The 17,938-nt window shown below is 36.9% G+C and overlaps 2 protein-coding genes across 2 annotated transcripts; one reads left to right on the top strand and one right to left on the bottom strand.

Moving 5' to 3' along the window:
* Nucleotides 1–3,165: 3,165 nt before the first annotated feature.
* Nucleotides 3,166–4,943, top strand: LOC144376806 (olfactory receptor 5P1). Its single transcript, XM_078045085.1, has one exon. It carries the CDS (start codon nucleotides 3,178–3,180, stop codon nucleotides 4,108–4,110), a length of 933 nt encoding a protein of 310 aa, XP_077901211.1. The 5' UTR covers nucleotides 3,166–3,177; the 3' UTR covers nucleotides 4,111–4,943.
* An 8,313-nt stretch (nucleotides 4,944–13,256) lies between these two features.
* On the bottom strand, nucleotides 13,257–14,201 carry LOC101957405 (olfactory receptor 5P76). The gene has a single exon (XM_013365575.2). It carries the CDS (start codon nucleotides 14,199–14,201, stop codon nucleotides 13,257–13,259), a length of 945 nt encoding a protein of 314 aa, XP_013221029.2.
* Between the last annotated feature and the right edge of the window lie 3,737 nt (nucleotides 14,202–17,938).

The raw sequence follows: 17,938 nt of genomic DNA, 5'->3' as shown, positions 1-17,938 counted from the left end.
TTGAGAAATTAAGATATTTTAAGGACCCTTAATATTGATATTTACTATTTCTGGTAAATGCTTAAAGTTTAAGAACTGCAATAATGTTGTTGGCAGAAAATTTTGTTTCTATGACATTATAATTAGTAATCTTGAGTAGAAAACCACAGCATCATGTTAACGTGATTCTTGAAAAGTACTATACTTAAGAAGAAGCATATGTAATAGGGGGATACACTGAGAAAAGTCATTGAAGCTGCCTTATGAAGCTCACCAAGCATTGAACTAAAAAATTTGACATCTGTTTATTATAGTATTTCAACTATGGAAGATCACTCATGAACATGGAAAATATATCATTGATAATATTATGTGAAAATTTACATTGCAATATGGAACATACAATATTAATTTATCCCCAGATTAAAATATATAAAAATGTATAGTAAGGTATTATTAAGGTTAAGAATTTATAGGTGAGACCTTTCTTTAGTTGGTAAAATATATTCAGGACAATAAAAGAAAACACATGCAAAGGGATTTGTAAATTGCTGGACATTGTCTAAAGGAATTGCTATTTAGCTGAAGTTGATGGCAAGATAAGATATGCATAAGTGAAATTTTCAGACATTGAAATAATTCCTAAATAAAATAATTTTTATTTTATACTATTTGAAAGAAATACTTTAAAATTATTAGTATTCTTTAATTTCTTGTATTGATAAATGCACTTTGCTCTTCTAATTTTCACTGAATCTTTAGCATGGCGGCTGTAACTTTTTGTGTCTTTCCTAATTAATGATAATTATTACTTATCATTAATTCTGTTTCTTAGGACTGTTTCAAAACAGAGGAAATTGTCTTGTCCCAAGAAATTGGCAGAATATGGAGAAGGCCCTAAACTCTTTTTTAAAAAATTTATTCTAATCTGTTATATATGACAGCAGAATGCAACTCAATTCATATTACACAAGTAGAGCACAGTTTTTCACGTCTCTGGTTGTACACAAAATAGAGTCACACCATTCATGTTTTCATACATGTACTTAGGGTAATGATGTCTGTCTCATTCCACCGTCTTTCCTCTCTTCATGTCCCCTCCCTTCCCTTCACTGGGTACTAAATTCTTTAACCAAAGTGTAGCCAATAACTCAAAAAATCAATGAGTGATAGGGAGAAACACATGCAAGGGATTTGTAAATTGCTAGACATTGTCTAAAGGAATTGCTATTTAGCTGAAGTTGATGGCAACTTCAGCTAATTTGGGTTAATATTTTCCTTATGGCGAATCATAGGGATAAACTCCCTTGGAGCACAGAACACATTTCCTTTGAAGTATTGTTTTAAGAAAAATAAATGAGAATGGGCAATGAAGAAGGAGGAGGAGGAGGAGGAAAAGGAGGAGGGGGAGGAGGAGGAGGAGGAGGAGGAGGAGGAGGGGAACTAAGAAAGGTATTACAATTCAAATGTATCATATTTTATTATGGTAACCTCCTAATGCTTGATTCAATTTATGAGATTCCTAGTTCACATAGTAAAAAGTTTTGAACAACTGAATGTCCAAAAGGGATGGGTGCTCAATTAAGTAAAGATCTATCACTCAGTGTGTTATCATGCAGATCTCAAAAATTATGTTTGTGAGAGATTATAAGGTAATACAATTTTCATATCAAAAGGAAAGGCTAAAATATATCTACAATGTGCTAAAAGTTATATTAAAGTATATCTACAGAGGAGAATTCCTGGAAACAAATGTACCAAATTTCTAATGGCTGACGTGTGATAGTAGATATGTTTCATAGTAATGTTTCTTTTGAATTTTCAAGTGTTTTTTCCCCAACATCATTATTTAGTTTTTATTTAGAAACAAACCAAGATATCGCTTATATTACTATTATAGCACATTACATGAACTTAAAAAGTCTCCCCTGCCTTTTGTCTCTATGAATGCTGGTTCTGGTTGCCCAGCCTGTACACTACACTAATCATGCATACATTCACCAACTGTTTCTTCATCACCGTTTTTACACAAGCACTAGGTATTTGTAATGCAAAAATAAATCAATTATTGCTGAGAATATGTAGTCATTGAAGAGAATGAAAGGTAAACAATAAGCAAACAATCATAAATCAGTATAAATAATAGCAATTTAGAGATCTGCAAAACATAATGTCTATAACCAGATTCACCCTTAGGAGTCAGAGAAGGCTTTGGAGGGATATGAATCTGGGAGGATAAGGACAAGTTGCCCAGCATAATGGAGGCAGGAGCTTCCAACAAGAAGAAAAGTAGAGCAAAGGAGAGAAAATAGAGCACATGGAAGGGACTTAACATAGTTCAGGAAAGTTGGTCAGTGTGAGTGGTGGATGGAAACATTCTGAGAGACAAGTCAAGTCTCATGCAGGGATGTACCAGGAAGAATATCCTTATGCAGTGCTAATGAGATTACATTTCATCATTAAGACCTGAGAAAGCACTAAAAGATTTAAAGGAATAACTTTGGCATCCTTTTTTTGGTCTTTTTTTTTTTAACTAGCAAGACATTACTATAGTATATTTTTGTGGATTATAAGAGAAAAATAATAAAAGGAAGGAGAAAATAAAGTAAATAAAACATAGAAGAAATTTGACTAGGGACTAGGGAACTCTGGAAATGAAAAGGAGGAGATGAAGAGATTAAAATGGGTATTCAATTGTAAATAGAATCAATAGGATTTTATTAGAGATGAGACAGCAAGAGGAAGAGACCTAGAAAGACTCCCAAGTCACAGACATGAGATACTTCGGTGGATGGTGATGTTCTTCCCCAGATATAAAATGCAGGAGGAGTGGTTGAAGAAAAAGATATGAGGAAGGTTGGATTTAAGGTACTTGTAGGATTCAGAATAAATCACTGAGGATGATGAGAAGACCAATTGAAACTATGGGTCTGGACCTTGGAATAGAGATCTGTTTAGGAGTCATGGTTTGAGAGACACGTTTATATAAATAACACACATGAGCAAAGAAGGAGCTCAATTATGCTCCTTTACTGAGGGGACAAAAAACGAAATCCAGCAGATCATTGGTACTGTGTGCAGAGGAAGAGGTTAATATGAAGGAGTCTAATGAATAACCCAAGAAAACCAGGAATGTGTGGAATGAAAACATTAAACAAGCATTCTCATTTCCCTTAACAGGAACAAGTTACACAAGAGATGGAGGTTGGAAACCACACCACGGTGACAGAGTTCATCATCTTGGGGTTGACAGAGGATCCTACACTTTGTACCATCTTCTTGGTGATATTTCTAGGAATATATGTTGTCACTTTAGTGGGCAACACTAGCATCATTGCTTTAATAAGAAGCTGTTCTCAGCTTCACACCCCCATGTACCTGTTCCTCAGCCACCTGGCTTTTGTAGACATTGGGTATTCCTCATCAGTCACACCTATAATGCTTATAGGATTCCTACAACATGAAGTAGTCCTCCCTGTTGCTGGCTGTGAAGCCCAACTCTGTTCTGTGGTAACATTTGGGACAGCTGAATGCTTCCTGCTGGCCGCCATGGCCTATGATCGCTATGTGGCCATCTGCTCTCCTCTGCTGTACTCCACTCACATGTCCCCCAGAGTCTGCCTTCTCTTAGTGGGGGCTTCCTACCTGGGTGGCTGTGTGAATGCTTGGACATTTACTAGTTGTTTATTGAGTCTGTCTTTCTGTGGACCAAATCAAATCGATCACTTTTTCTGTGACTTCTCCCCTTTGTTGAAACTTGCCTGCTCAGATGTCTCCTTAATTGAAATTATCCCTTCCATCTCCTCTGGCTCCATCATCGTGGTCACAGTATTTGTCATTGTCCTCTCTTACATCTACATCCTCACCACAGTCCTGAAGATGCGCTCCTCTGAAGGGCGCCACAAGGCCTTCTCCACCTGCACCTCCCACCTCACTGCGGTCACTCTCTACTATGGGACCATCACTTTCATCTATGTGATGCCCAAGTCCAGCTACTCCACCAGCCAGAATCGAGTGGTGTCTGTGTTCTACACAGTGGTGATCCCCATGTTGAACCCCCTCATCTACAGCCTGAGGAACAGAGATGTAAAGGAGGCCCTGAGGAAGGCAACTGTCAGAATATATTCTTAGGATCTAGTTTTTGAATTGAAGACAACTTATCCAGTGTTCATTTACCCATATCACACTTAGTACCCACCATATGCTGCTTAACTGCTTAAATCATACTTCTTTTAAAATTCTCAATTTTAAACAATTTGAAACCAATTTGGAAGCACCTTGAGATCAGTTATGATGATAGTACCAGCTACCACTATTATTGAGCTCCTACAGACGCCAAGTCCTTTTCCTTATTTAATTTATTTAGCAAACAATAACTTACATTTGCTATGTGCCAGGTCTCAGTCTAAAATATTACATTCATTTATTCACTTCTTCCTTTAACAATCCGGTGAAGTGTTCCTATTATTCCTAATTTACAAGTAAATAATTTGAAACAAAGAGTGAGTAAGTAGTGATGCACCTAACAACATATGGGTCCAGTACATAAATACAGAAGTTCTGGTTCAAAAACATCTTGCTTTTCCATTTAATTTTCACAAAAGTACTGTGATTCAGGTAATTAAAAATCCCCCTCAATTTGCAATAAAAAGAAAAAAAAAAAAACAAGTCTTGGAGAGTTCCAGTAGTTTGTACAGGTAGATGTGGGTTCAAGTGCTCTGTTTCCAGGTCCTGTGCAGTCTAGGCCATACCTCAGTGGCTATAAAGACTTCAGCACTGCTACTGAGATAGAGCATTTGGGTTGAGTGATCGAGCCTTATCTAGTACTTTATGTCAACCATTTAAACAAACTCTACCCCTAAAAAGACCCATGTGGTAGAGACTTAGGAACAAGAATAAGAATAGAAAACTGGATTGATTCTCATCTTAGGGAATTGGGTCTTGAACCATGATCCCATGATTTCACTGGCAGTCTATCCATATTTAAATACATGTTAAAAACAAATAGTCCCTTGGGCTGGGGATGTGGCTCAAGTGGTAGTGCGCTCGCCTAGCATGTGTGCGCCCGGGTTCGATCCTCACAAAGATATTGTGTCCGCTGAAAAACTAAAAAATAAATATTAAAAAATTCTCTCTCTCTCTCTCTCTCTCTGTCTCTCTCTTAAAAAAAAACACAAATAGTCCCATTGCCATAATGTAATCTTCTTTTATTTGTAGAAATTTAACATGATATCTTTTATTTCTAAGCATTACAATAAATATGTTGACAATAATCATCATTGCATAGATCTAAATCTACAAAGAAATCTGTGGAAAAAACCCTAGAGATATTGTCCACACATACAGATGACAATAAAGGAGTTTGCGGAAGTGTGATCTATTCTTCTTCACATTATTGCCGTAATAATGGAAAAAGAAAGGAGAGATTTTCGGCTATTCCTGCTTGCAACCTCATTTTTGTTTGTTGTGAATAAGCTTTCTCACAGCAAATTCTTTGATGTTTAAACCTACATGATAAATATGCAGAGCCTGCTCTGATGTCAATCAAGCCTTATCAGGGCTGGCTTTCCCACCAGGTCCAGCTCTCTCTAAATATTTGTGTATTTGTATTTGTTTTTTTTTTTTTTTTTCAATCCCATCATCAGCCTGACTTTCGGAAAAACTGCATAAAGGCCACGCAGGTCATGGCAATTAATCTTCAAGTATAGAAGGAACTCACACAACTCAGTAGCAAGAAAGCAAATAACTTGATTAAAAAATAGACAAAGGACCTGTTTTCATCAACTTTTTTGCTGCTGTGACTAAAGGACTCAACAAAAACAATTTTAGAGGAGGGATAGTTTATTTGGGGGCTCATAGTTTCAGAGGCCTCAGTCTATAGACAGCTGGCTCCATTCCTTGGGGTTTGAGGTGATGCTGAATATCAGGACAGAAGAGGGTGGCAGAGGAGAGCAGCTCAAATGATGATCAAGAAGCACAGAGAGGGAGATTAAGCTCAGCTCACCAAAAGTATACCACAATAGCCCACCTCCTCCAGCCACACCCTATCAGCTCTCAGTCACCACTCAGTTAATCCCATCAGGGGAATTAATTCACAGACTTGATTAAAGTTCTCACAACCCAACCATTTCTCCTCTACATGTTCTTGGATTGTCTCACGGATAAGCTTTTGGGGACATCTCACATTCAAATTAGAAGAGGTTTCTTCCCTATTTTAGGCCTAGTTGTCTGTTCTTGAGCACACACACACACACACTACAGGAAAAAAATGTCACTGGAAGATCTAGAAAGTGACCATCTCACAAATTATCAAGTGAATTTCAACACACCATCAGGGTACACCTCGGACCCCAGTCAGGGCACATCTGGAATGTAGTCTTCGAATCCTCTTTTAAAAAACCTCCTGTTTTCCTCAATGGGCAGAATCACAGGGACAGGAGTCCCCTGTGCTTCTCCTTTGCTAGCAAAGAAATAACTTTCTTCTTCCCTTTTCTCAAATCCATGTCCTCCTTATTAGATTGTCATCAGGCACAAGGATGGAGCTTTCAGTAACAAGGCCATCATGAAAACTGTATGGAGGTTCCTCAAAAAGTAAATGTTAGAACTACTGTAGGAGCCCGCAGTTATTCTTCTGGGTACATATGCTGTGGAATTCTTACACAGAAACACAAGATACCAGGGCATCAGCAGGATGCAGTGTTTATTAGGGCCAGCACTGGCTCAGCTTTTCTCATCCAAAGACTGAGCACTGGATGCAGGAGATGTTGCCCTATATACCCCTGGCTAGTTCCTCTTTCATTTGCCAGCTCTTTATCTCCTATATAAATTAATACACATTCTGATTGGGCATTCTATTCCTATACTGAAGAGTTGGAACAATGATACAATTGAGTTGTGAAAGGTTCACACTGACACTGATGGCGCCACACAAGCTTTTTATTTGTTTTGAGAAGGTCCCTACCACACAGCCCAAAAGAAATAAAATCAATATCTCATGGAGAGAGCTGAGCCACCATGTTCCCCTCAATTTCTCAGGATAGCCAAGATATAATAACGACCTAAGTGCCCTTTAGTGGATGAATGGATAAAGAAATTGTCCATACACAATGGACTATTATTCAACCTTAAACAGAAGGTTCCCTGCCATCTACAACAACTTGAATAGAATTTGAGGATTTTATGCTAAGAGAAATAAGTCAGATAAAAATATTACATGATTTCAATTATATGCAAAAATCTTTTAAAAGGTAAATGCAGAGAAACAGCATATTGGTAGTCAGCAGGAGATGGGAGAATGGAAGATAAAGGTCAGAAAGTACAACGTTGCAGTTATGTAAAATGAATGTCTAGAAATCCAGTGTATGGCAGGACTATAGTTAATACTATCCTAAGAAAGTAAATTTTAAATGCTCCTACTGATACTGCCAGTTACTAGTGATGGATTCTGCTCCCTCACATGATGAAGTATAACATTTGAGAAGCACAAAGAGGCAAGCATATACATTTAAAAAGAGGTAATATAGACTTCTTCTCCCGTGAGGGAGAAGGAGGGCATAGCTGATATTCCCAGGAGTAAAGGCATTCTGCTTTTTTTTTTTTTTTAAAGAGAATTTTAATATTTATTTATTTATTTTTAGGCGGGCACAACATCTTTGTTTGTATGTGGTGCTGAGGATCAAACCTGGGCTGCACGCATGCCAGGCGAGCACGCTACCACTTGAGCCACATCCCCAGCCCTGCTTTTTTTTTTTATATGTCCTAGGCTTCCTTTGTTCTCCTGCACCCTTCCCCCTTATCTCTCTCCTTCCAGTGTGCATGACTAGGCCCAGGAAATGCAAGGAGGGATGGACAAAAGATGGGAAACAGGTGAGCTGGAGGGGCCAGAGAGTAGGAAGGGGCCCAGGGTGAATTAATAGCAACTTTACAAGTCCCTTAGGGAGGGACATTTCCTGGGACAGGTCACCTTAACAACAGGTTGGAGCAGGGGCAGGTTTTTGATAAGGGTGGAGGAAGGGCTCTGAAGGATTTAACATTTCAATTCTTCCATTCTCTGGATCTGACTCTTGCCTATCTGCCTGTCTAATTCTGGCTTCACTACCACCAAAAGAAAAGATGTGGCATGAGGGATAAGTTAATTTTCTTAACTGTAGTAACCATATCACTATCAAAATATCATGTTTTATACCTTAAACATGTACAATTCCTAAAAATGAAAAAATGTGCCACTTCCTTTTGGTTTCATGGTTTCAGATGAGAAACATCTTTCAGATTGCTTTTCAAAGAGTCCTTTCTTTCTGGCTACTTTCAGTATTTTTCTATCTTTCATTTTTAAAAGTGTAATTTGGAATTTGGATGTGCCATGGCATGAATTTCTTTGCTTTTTTAAAAACCATTATTATGCATTTTCCCAGATTCCTGGTTCTGTGACTCCATATCTGTTTCATCAATTTTGGGACATTTTCACCCATCATTTGTATGAATACTGATTCAATTTCCCATTTACTCTCTTCTTCTGGAGACCTACCATATATAGTAGCTGTTTTTATTGTTTCACAGGTATATATAGCTCTGTTTTTGCTCTTTTCTAATCTATTTTCTTTACTGTTTAGATAGGTAAATTCTGTTTATCTTTATTTAAGTCCTATGTATCTCCATTCTGTTATTCTGAACTCTACTATAAAGTCCATCCAAGAAGTTTGTTTAATTTTGATGATTTTATTTTTCAGATTATGATTTTTTTATATTATATTATTATTTATTTTCCTCTTGTTATTGTTGACTGGGGGGTCGATTTACTTTTACTGTTGATTGACACATAATAATAATACATATTTATGGGATACAACATGATATTTCTATTCATAATATATTTTGTAATTATCAAATCAAGGTAGTTACCATATCCAACACCTGAAATATTTTTCATTTCCTTGTGGTGAGAGCATTCAAAATCCTCTCTACAAGGTATTTTGAACATATAAAACATTTTTGTTAACTAGCCACCCTACTGTCCAACAGAGAGACAGAGTACCAGAACCTTTCCTCTGATTTAATATAACATTGTTAATAGGTACAATGTTACAGTTTTATAATTCAGTTTGGTTTATTATTTTAACTTCAATTTCTTTGCTGAATTTTTTTTTCATTTCTTTCAAGAAAATTAGTGTTTGTTTGGTGAAGAATTTTTTTAAACATATTTTCTTTTCTTTTTTAATACTTTTATTTCACTTATTTATTTTTATGTGGTGCTGAGGATTGAACCCAGGGCCTTGCGCGTGTGAGGCGAGTGCTCTACTGCTGAGCCACAACCTCAGCCAGGTGAAGCATTTTTTTGATGGCTGTTTTAAAACACAATTAGATCATTTTGATGTCTTTGTTGGTGTCTTTGTCTTTTCCTATTCAATTTGTGAACATTTTAATTCTTGATAGGACTAGTTATTATTGTATTATGGACATTGAGGATATCATCATAAGATATATCCGTGTGTGTGTGTGTGTGTGTGTGTGTGTGTGTGTTTGTGTGTGAAGCAGTTTTCCTGTTTGAGGTTAAACTAGAATTTCTAGGAAAGAGTACATGTTTGGACTTCTGCTGGGCCCCACTGGAGAGGTTCTGACCATGGAAATGTACAAGGCAATGTTCCTCTGGTGAGCAAACTCGAGGGGTGGGGGGTGTAACAGGTGCCCTTTTCCCCATGGTTGGAATATTTTGCAGTCTTCCCCAGGCACTCTTGAGATAACCAATGTATGCTTGGCAGGAGCACTTGTCTAATCATCACCCAAACATCTTACCTTGTGACCAAATGTAACCTATTGATATAAATAAAGCCAGCAGCTCAGAGGAGCAGCCATTTGGCCACTTAGCCATTGCTGCCTCTGCATCTTGCTGCTGTCTCCTTTTGCTTTTTTTACACCCCACTGATACCAGAGTACCAAAAATGGAGTGTGACTCACACTGCCTCCTTCCAGGTGGGTGAGGTGGAAGTCTAGCACCCCCTCTGCCATGTTGACTCCTTTCAGATGGAAGCAGAGGAAGTGGGGTCCTCATGTGCATGCCTCCTCCCTCTGAGTAAGCTGTGCTCACCACTGGGCAGTGCTGCCTCTAGGAAGGGGGAGGAGGAGAGCGGGTGGCACTGCTTTGTTGTTGCAGGTGGGGAATCTCAGTTCCCCCTGGCTGCACACAGGGGAGGGGACAGAATACCCAGAGTCTCACCTCACATCATCTCATTAAGTCTGTGGCTGCCTGGTAACAGAGGAGGCTCATTTCCCCAGTGGAACCACCAACACCAGCCAGGCAGGGGGCTGGAAGGAAGGGAGGGGTGAGGATCAACCCCCTGGTTGGCCCCACTGAAACCAGAAGGAGCAGGAGCGGGAGGATTCTACCTTTTCATTAGTGTTTGTCTGAAGAAGGTCGAGAATTGCTAACAGGTGTTCTTTTAAGGCTACTTTTCCCCCACGTTTTTGACTAAGGACAGGTTTTTGTTAACATTTTTTTGGTCTGTGTCTGTTGGTGATCCTGGGTTGGAGGCTCTGTTTGCTCCTTCACGGTAGATGGAAGCAATAAGGAAAGCCAACAGACTCTCCACTATTTTCTTCCTCCAGTCTTGAGAGCATTTAGAATCTGCCTTCTGAAGTCTTCCTATATTCATTTGTTGTGTTCTATCTAGAGTTTCTTTTTAGTAATAAGAGGGAAGTCCTGGGAGGAATGAGGATAATTCATCTTCAGTTAACCAGAAATCTCTGCCTTCAAACATCAAAAAGTACTTATCCAGATTCTTATTTTTGTTTGTTGTTTCAGAGAATCTCATACAAATTATCCTGTCACTGTCAATTTATATTCAGATTTGGACATCTCTGTATTTTGAACAGAAAGACTTTGCCAGAAGTAAATGTGTCAGAAATAGTGTCCCCTAGAGCCAAATGTTCTGTTTGTCAACCTTCTAAGGGTATATATCTTAAAAGAAATCAAAGAATTAAGAGGACAGTTGTGATCTTGATCCTTTGCTTATCCTCTATGTGTCTTATCTTCTGTAAAATAAGATCTCAAAGTCAGCAGAATCAATGGTTCAAGAAGGAGCAAAAGTTTCATTCAGCCATCCATTAATTTATCAATTTTTTCATTCATTCATATCCAATATGCATTTAAGTTCTAGGAACTATATGAAAATTAGGAACTATGTTCCAGGAACTGTGTGAAAATTAGAGTCTTGGGGAGGAGGAATTTTTGGTAGTTTCCTCTGTGAGGCTTCCAGCATTGTGAAAACACAAGCACCTGAATAAATAACTACCAGTGCACTAAGTATTTTGAAGAAAACACCTAAGGTTCTACAAGAGGATAATGGTGTTCATAGTATGGTCTGAAGCTTTTCCAGAAGGCACCCTAGAATTGGTCAAATAACATATAGGTTGGTAGCTGTAGCATCGTTAGGTTTTGCCTAGGTAAAGGAAAACGTGTATTTTACGAAAAGTCCAGAGGCAGCAAATAATGGGGGTATGTTTAAGGATTTGAAAGAAAAACAAATCATTGGTTCATAGAATCTGTATTCTCAGATACCTAGAGGAAAATTCATAAGAGATGGAAAGAAAACAAAGGTCATATTCAGGAAGTTATAGGACATGTTAAGAAAGGTATCTTTATTCTAAAATCTTCAGAAATTTTAAGAAAATTATTTATATTTATGGCTATAGTTGGCAAAGAGAGAATGAATTGGACGAGACTTAGAGACAGAAGAGAAAAATCTAGATAGGGTTGTATTAGTTAAGTTTCCCCAGAGAGACAGGTTTACACACAGAGACATGAGTACACACATATGCACATATACACACATCTATTTCAGAGAGGGAGAGAGAAAGAAAAAGAGACTGAAATTTTAGGGATTTTGTTCACATGGTTGTGGGGGCTGGAAAGTCAAAAATCCAAAGGTCAGGTGAGCAGATTAAAAATACGGTGAGAGTTGGTGTTTCAGTCCAGAGTCGAAAGCCACTCTGAACACAGAAGTTCTTCCTCTTCAAAGGACCTGAGTCTTTTTTGCTTAAAGTCTTTATCTGAACACAGCCCATCCATACTGTGAAGGATGACCTCCTTTAGTGAATGATTGCTGATTTAAATGTCAGTCACATCTAAAAAGATACCATCAAATGAGTGTCTATAGTGGTATTGTACCAAATAACTGGCCACCACAGTCTATTCAAGTTACCACGTAAAATTAACCCATCACAGTGGTGCTATCTATCATAAGCAAAACATGGAGGATCTTATTTTGAAGGATAAGTGTTAATAATGAAGATGGAAAAGAGTAGTAGATAAATGTTGGTCTCAGAATGGACAAGACATTGTGATCAAATATAGGAGTGTAGGGAAAGAAGTAAATTACCCTCACACTTCTGGATCAAAAAGCTGAGTCAATAATAGTGCCCCTTACTAGAGGGGAATAAGTTGTGAATAAAGAAAGGACAGGAAAAGATAAATAAATTTTGTAGTCATCAGCATGTAGATGTAAAGATAAAACTCTCAGGGTGAAAATATGCATCCCTTAAGCTTCCTGACCATGAATGACAATATCTAACCATGGGTGAGTCACTCCAAGCATGTTCCACTCTTTCCTCAAAGATTGCAGGAATTGTGTTCATTTATACATAGAAAGTCCCCTTTTGACCTGACAAAGAAATTCACACATTAGTCAGGGACATCTTAACATTTTCTTCTGCGGTGAGCCTTCTATATCCAAGGCTTAACTCATAGGCTAGGAACACAGACCAGAATTATAGGGGACCACAAAACCAATATCCAACAGATAATCACAGTGCAAAAACAAACTAAAAAACACATCTCTAGCAATTTTATTTTCTGTTCTACTTTGTAATTTTCTTTCAGAATGCACACCCAATCATAAATGACATTATCATGTACATTGCAGGATGAGTTGTGGTTGAAAATGAATACAACCTTAAAGATTGTATGCACAATCACCTCAATTTATAGTGATAATTACTTCTGAAAAAATATGAATACAAATGAAAAAGAATTTTATGCAGATTATGTTTATGGGAAAAAATTTGTTATTCTTAAATATAAATTAAATTTATTAAAGCTAATTCATTACAAACTTATGATTTACTATTTGATATCTAAAAATAAACCCTTCTACATTTACTAAAATACTCCACATGGGCTAATTATGTACCAGTAGGTATATTTTAACTAAGGACACACAATTTCCTTTTATTAATATATCTATGAGATATTAGTACTCTATCTAGTCTAACCAAAAAACAGATAATTAAGAAAATATTTTCCTACCAAGTGCTCTCTTCAGAGCTCCCTTAATTTCCTGGTTCCTGAGACTGTAGATGAGGGGATTCAGCATGGGGATCACCACTGTGTAGAACACAGACACCACCTTGTTCTGGTCAGTGGAATAGTTGGACCTGGGCATCACATAAATGAAGGTAATGGTCCCATAGAACAGAGTGACTGCAGTGAGGTGGGAGGTGCAGGTGGAGAAGGCCTTGTGGCGCCCTTCAGAGGAGCGCATCTTCAGGACTGTGGTGAGGATGTAGATGTAAGAGAGGACAATAACAAACACTGTGAACACGATGATGGAGCCAGCAGAAAATGTGGAAACAATTGCAGAGACACCAACATCAGAACAGGAGAGCTCAACTAATGGAGCAAAATCACAGAAAAAATGGTTGACTCGATTTGGTCCACAGAAGAGCAAAGAAAAGACAGAAAGGGTAAATGAAGCACCATTGAGGAAACCCCCTGTATAAGCCACTACAAATAACTGGAGACAGACTTGTGTGGACATTTTGGTGGAGTAAAGCAGTGGGTTGCAGATTGCCACAAAGCGATCATAGGCCATGGCAGCCAGAAGGAAGCACTCCACAGTCCCAAAGAAAGTGGCTGAACCAAGCTGGATGCCACACCCAAGGTAGGAGATGGCATTTCTCTCCACCAGGAAGTTTACAAGCATATTGGGTGTGACAGAAGATGAAAAGCCTATGTCAGCAAAAGCTAAGTGGCTCAGAAAAAAGTACATGGGGTGATGGAGCTGAGAAGAGACTCTGATGAGAATGATCGTGCTGAGATTGCCACAGATGGTCACCAGGTAGATGCACAGGATGATAACAAAGAGGAAGACTCGGAGGACTGGATCCTCGGTTAAGCCCAATAGAATGAACTCTGTCACTGCAGTGTGGTTCCCAGTGACCAGGGAATCCATGGGACAGTGGCTGCTGAAAAATGAATTTGTGAGGAAAACATGACATTATATTAAAAAAAATTATAAATATATGGTTTTATTTGAATTAATGCCTACATGGAGATTATTATAAAAATTGATCATTCAAGCAAAATTTGGTCTAATTTTTTTTTATTTTAGAGTCCCAGAGTTTATATATTTATGTGTAATGAGTCATAGTTTAAAAATTGTTTTTAAAGGAAACATTAAAAACTTTCTACAAATAATGTAAATATATATGTGTGTGCAAACATTTAAATAGCTTTAACACTACTTAAAATATAAAAATATGACTTGCAAAAATAACAAAAAGGAATCATTAATTATGACAAAAATAATTAAAATGTATGAGACCAATTAAGATTTGAGTAATAGCTAAATTTATTTTATGCTTACTAAATTATCACCCCATAGATTAAAATTTATATGTATAGTTCTATTTTAATTTCCATGAAATTAAGTACTTTTATTATTTCCATTTTATAGTTGAGGAAACTCAGTTTGAAAATGTTAAATAACTTTCCTAAGGTTACACAAGAAGTAGTCGAATCAGGTATGAACCCAGGCTGGTTAAAATTTGTCTATTCTTTTAGTAACCATTGCTGTAAATGAAATGCTAATTATAACAAATTAAATGGTCATTACAATGAGTACATGTGTAAGTGGGGGATAACAGGTTAGCCTTTCAGCTTTCTGGAAGTTGTTACATAAAAGAGGCACTTCCTTAGTCACATAGTTTACAATATCTTTCAGTTAAATGAGGCCATCTTTAAGACCACTTTTTAAAATGAGAAATATATTTTTTTCTGATAGAACAAGGAAAAAATATCAAGGAATCAAAGTAATAAATTAAATTACCTATTGTAAATTTATTAAACATTTTTATTATTTCCAGTTAAACCATTGCTTTAACAAAGTACTTGAAATGCCATTCTAATCACTATTAAAATATCATATGATTAATATTTAGAACAAATTATTAAAGTTTGTTTTCTTCAAGTACATCAAATAATTTTATAATGTAATATTTTCTCAAATGGAATATTATGGAATGAAACATTATTATTTTCAACACAACATAGAGCTGAATCACATTTCAACCTAGAGTTAATATGTTCACTCAGGATCACCCAACAATGTGTCAGGTTCACTCTAAACTCCCAAGACTTTTGGTCTTATATCCTTTTCTTTGTCTAAAATGTCTAGTGCCTCTGATACTAGAACATTCAATCAATAAACAAACTAAGTTTTCCTGAAAATTTTTCAGGGTGTCCCCAAAGTATGTTAAAGCTGCTGTATATTTTTTTATTCTTATGAGTTCTTTTTTTATTGGTTCTTTTTATTTATATGTGACAATAGAATATACTGTGACATAATTATAAAAGCAAGGAATATAATTTGTTCCAATTCAGTCCCAGTATTTCCCCTTCCCCTTTATTCCTCCCACCTTCTGTTGCCTTCCCTCCACTCTACTGATCTTTCTGCTATTACTTACATATTTTTAAAAATCATTGTCACTGTGCTATTTTCATATATATATATATATATATATATATATATATATATATATATATATATATATACACACACACACACACACACACATACATAGAAAGACCGGATTCATTCCATTGACTTTCCCTATCCTATCCCTCCTCCCTTCCTTCCATTCCCCTTTGTCTACTCTTCTGATCTTTCTTCTGTTCTTTTTTTAAACCCCTCTCCCACTTATTTTGGATAAGCTTCTGCATATCAGAGAAAACATTTGACCTTTGATCTTTTGGAACTGGCTTATTTTATTCAGATAGTCCCCAGTTCTATCCATTTACCAGCAAATGCCATAAAGTCTTCCTTCTATATAAGCTACTGGATTTTTTTAGCATTATGGTAAAGAGCTAAGTTTAGCTACTATTAAAGATCACGCAAATTTCTAATATTATAGGTAGATAAATGAGGAATCTTGGAAAACTGAATTATTTCCTGTCTATTCACAGAAATTTGTGGAAACTTTAATTCAACTACAATTATTTGCTAGCTGACTGGTTGGTTATATCTGCCTTGTTTCTCAACTACAGTTTAGGAACATAGAACAACTTAGAAGAATAAAGTGTTCTTAAGTGTAAATAAAAATCAGTAAATCAGATTTACTCACAAAAGCCAAACTCTTACCTCTTGAAATAAGCATTAATTTATGTTGCTGTAGCAAATGCAAAGTCAGTATTAATATACCGTAGCTGTTATCCATTAATATTAGTGTTGCTTTTGGGGATAAATCTCTGAAGATTCTAGAGTCAAATGTGAATTCAAAAACACTGAGGATCATTCTTACATTCTCAAGGGAATATTGAGTAGTTCCTTTCACACAACCACAACTAATCTTCAAGGATTCTGTCAATTCTCAAGTGATCTTTTTTTTCTTTTTAAGTAGATATTGGTACACTTTCATTTGATAATTATTGAAAGTATAATCAATTATCTCATAACTAAATATTGGTTCTAAGTTTACTTTGTTAATTCAGGCTTAAAAATACTAAACTGCACCCAGAGAATTGGCATAAGCCTGTAATCCCAGAGACGCAGGAGGCTGAGGCAGGAGGATTTGAGTTCAAAACCCACCTCAGCAAAAGTGAGGCACTAAGCAATTCAGTGAGACCCTGTCTCTAAATAAAATACAAAATTGGGCTGGGGATGTGGCTCACTGGTCGAGTGTCCCTGAGTTCAAACCCTGGTACCAAAACAAAATAAAACTAAGCTACAAATATAACATGGTAGCTTATCTTTTTTTCATTACCACCTGTTCATTTTAAAGTATTTTATAGTGTTAGATCTAAGACACTCCCTTAGGTAACTTGAGGAATATGGGGAAGTTGACAAAATTGAATTTTAAATATCAAAATTATTTAAGATATGCACAAATTTTTATAGCCAACATCATAAAATAAAAATCTTTTAAAGTTATACAGATGAGGAACTGTGAATTAAAAAGATTCTGATGACTTCCAGTTAAGACACAGTCTTACCTGTGTCATGTCCACATGCCACAAAGGATAACTATTAGTTAGTGGCTTATGTGAGGCAAAGAAGGATGGTAGAAACAATGACTTCAACCTGAAGACTCAATCTAACTCTCTTGCTAATCCTAATTTAAAAAATCCTGCCTTGCCCTCCAGACGCCCCCTTGATGGAAAAGGCTGACCATTAATAGTACTGACCAACTTTCATTTGAAGCTTACTCTGCCAAGCACTGTGCATTAGCTTTGCACACCTCATCACATTTCAACCTCACAATGATTTGGTAAAGCAAGTATTCCCATTATCCTGGATTAATAGAGAAAGCTTACTTTAATCTACTTGTCAACACATACTCAATTGGTAAAAGTAAATCCAGGTTTAAAATTTGGGGCAGATTGGGTATTAGAATGTGTATCCTGAATTCCTGCTGTCACCAAGATTTAAGTGCCCCGTGATGACCACTGGTTCACAACTAATGTCTGATGAATTATTTTTCTCTCTCCACTCTCAACACTCCACCCAAGTTCCTCCAACTAGCAAAGCCTACAGTCTGATCCTGAGCACTAAGGGTGGTTTCCTCTCATTTCCTCCCGTGTGTTTGCCAGTGAGTCTGTTGATCTTACCTCCTATGACCCTGTAAAATGTGTCCACTTCTACCCATCTCTGCACTGATTTTTCTATGTTCATGATATTCTTTTGCATCACGG

Source organism: Ictidomys tridecemlineatus, chromosome 4, assembly GCF_052094955.1.
Source record: "Ictidomys tridecemlineatus isolate mIctTri1 chromosome 4, mIctTri1.hap1, whole genome shotgun sequence".
Taxonomy (NCBI): domain Eukaryota; kingdom Metazoa; phylum Chordata; class Mammalia; order Rodentia; family Sciuridae; genus Ictidomys; species Ictidomys tridecemlineatus.
The sequence above is the reverse complement of the archived record's forward strand: the minus strand, read 5'-3'. Positions and strand labels throughout refer to the sequence as shown.

Excerpts from the sequence above, each read along its gene's own strand:
- LOC144376806 (XM_078045085.1), top strand. The coding sequence starts at position 3,178 with ATGGAGGTTGGAAACCACACCACGGTGACAGAGTTCATCATCTTGGGG.
- LOC101957405 (XM_013365575.2), bottom strand. The coding sequence starts at position 14,201 with ATGGATTCCCTGGTCACTGGGAACCACACTGCAGTGACAGAGTTCATT.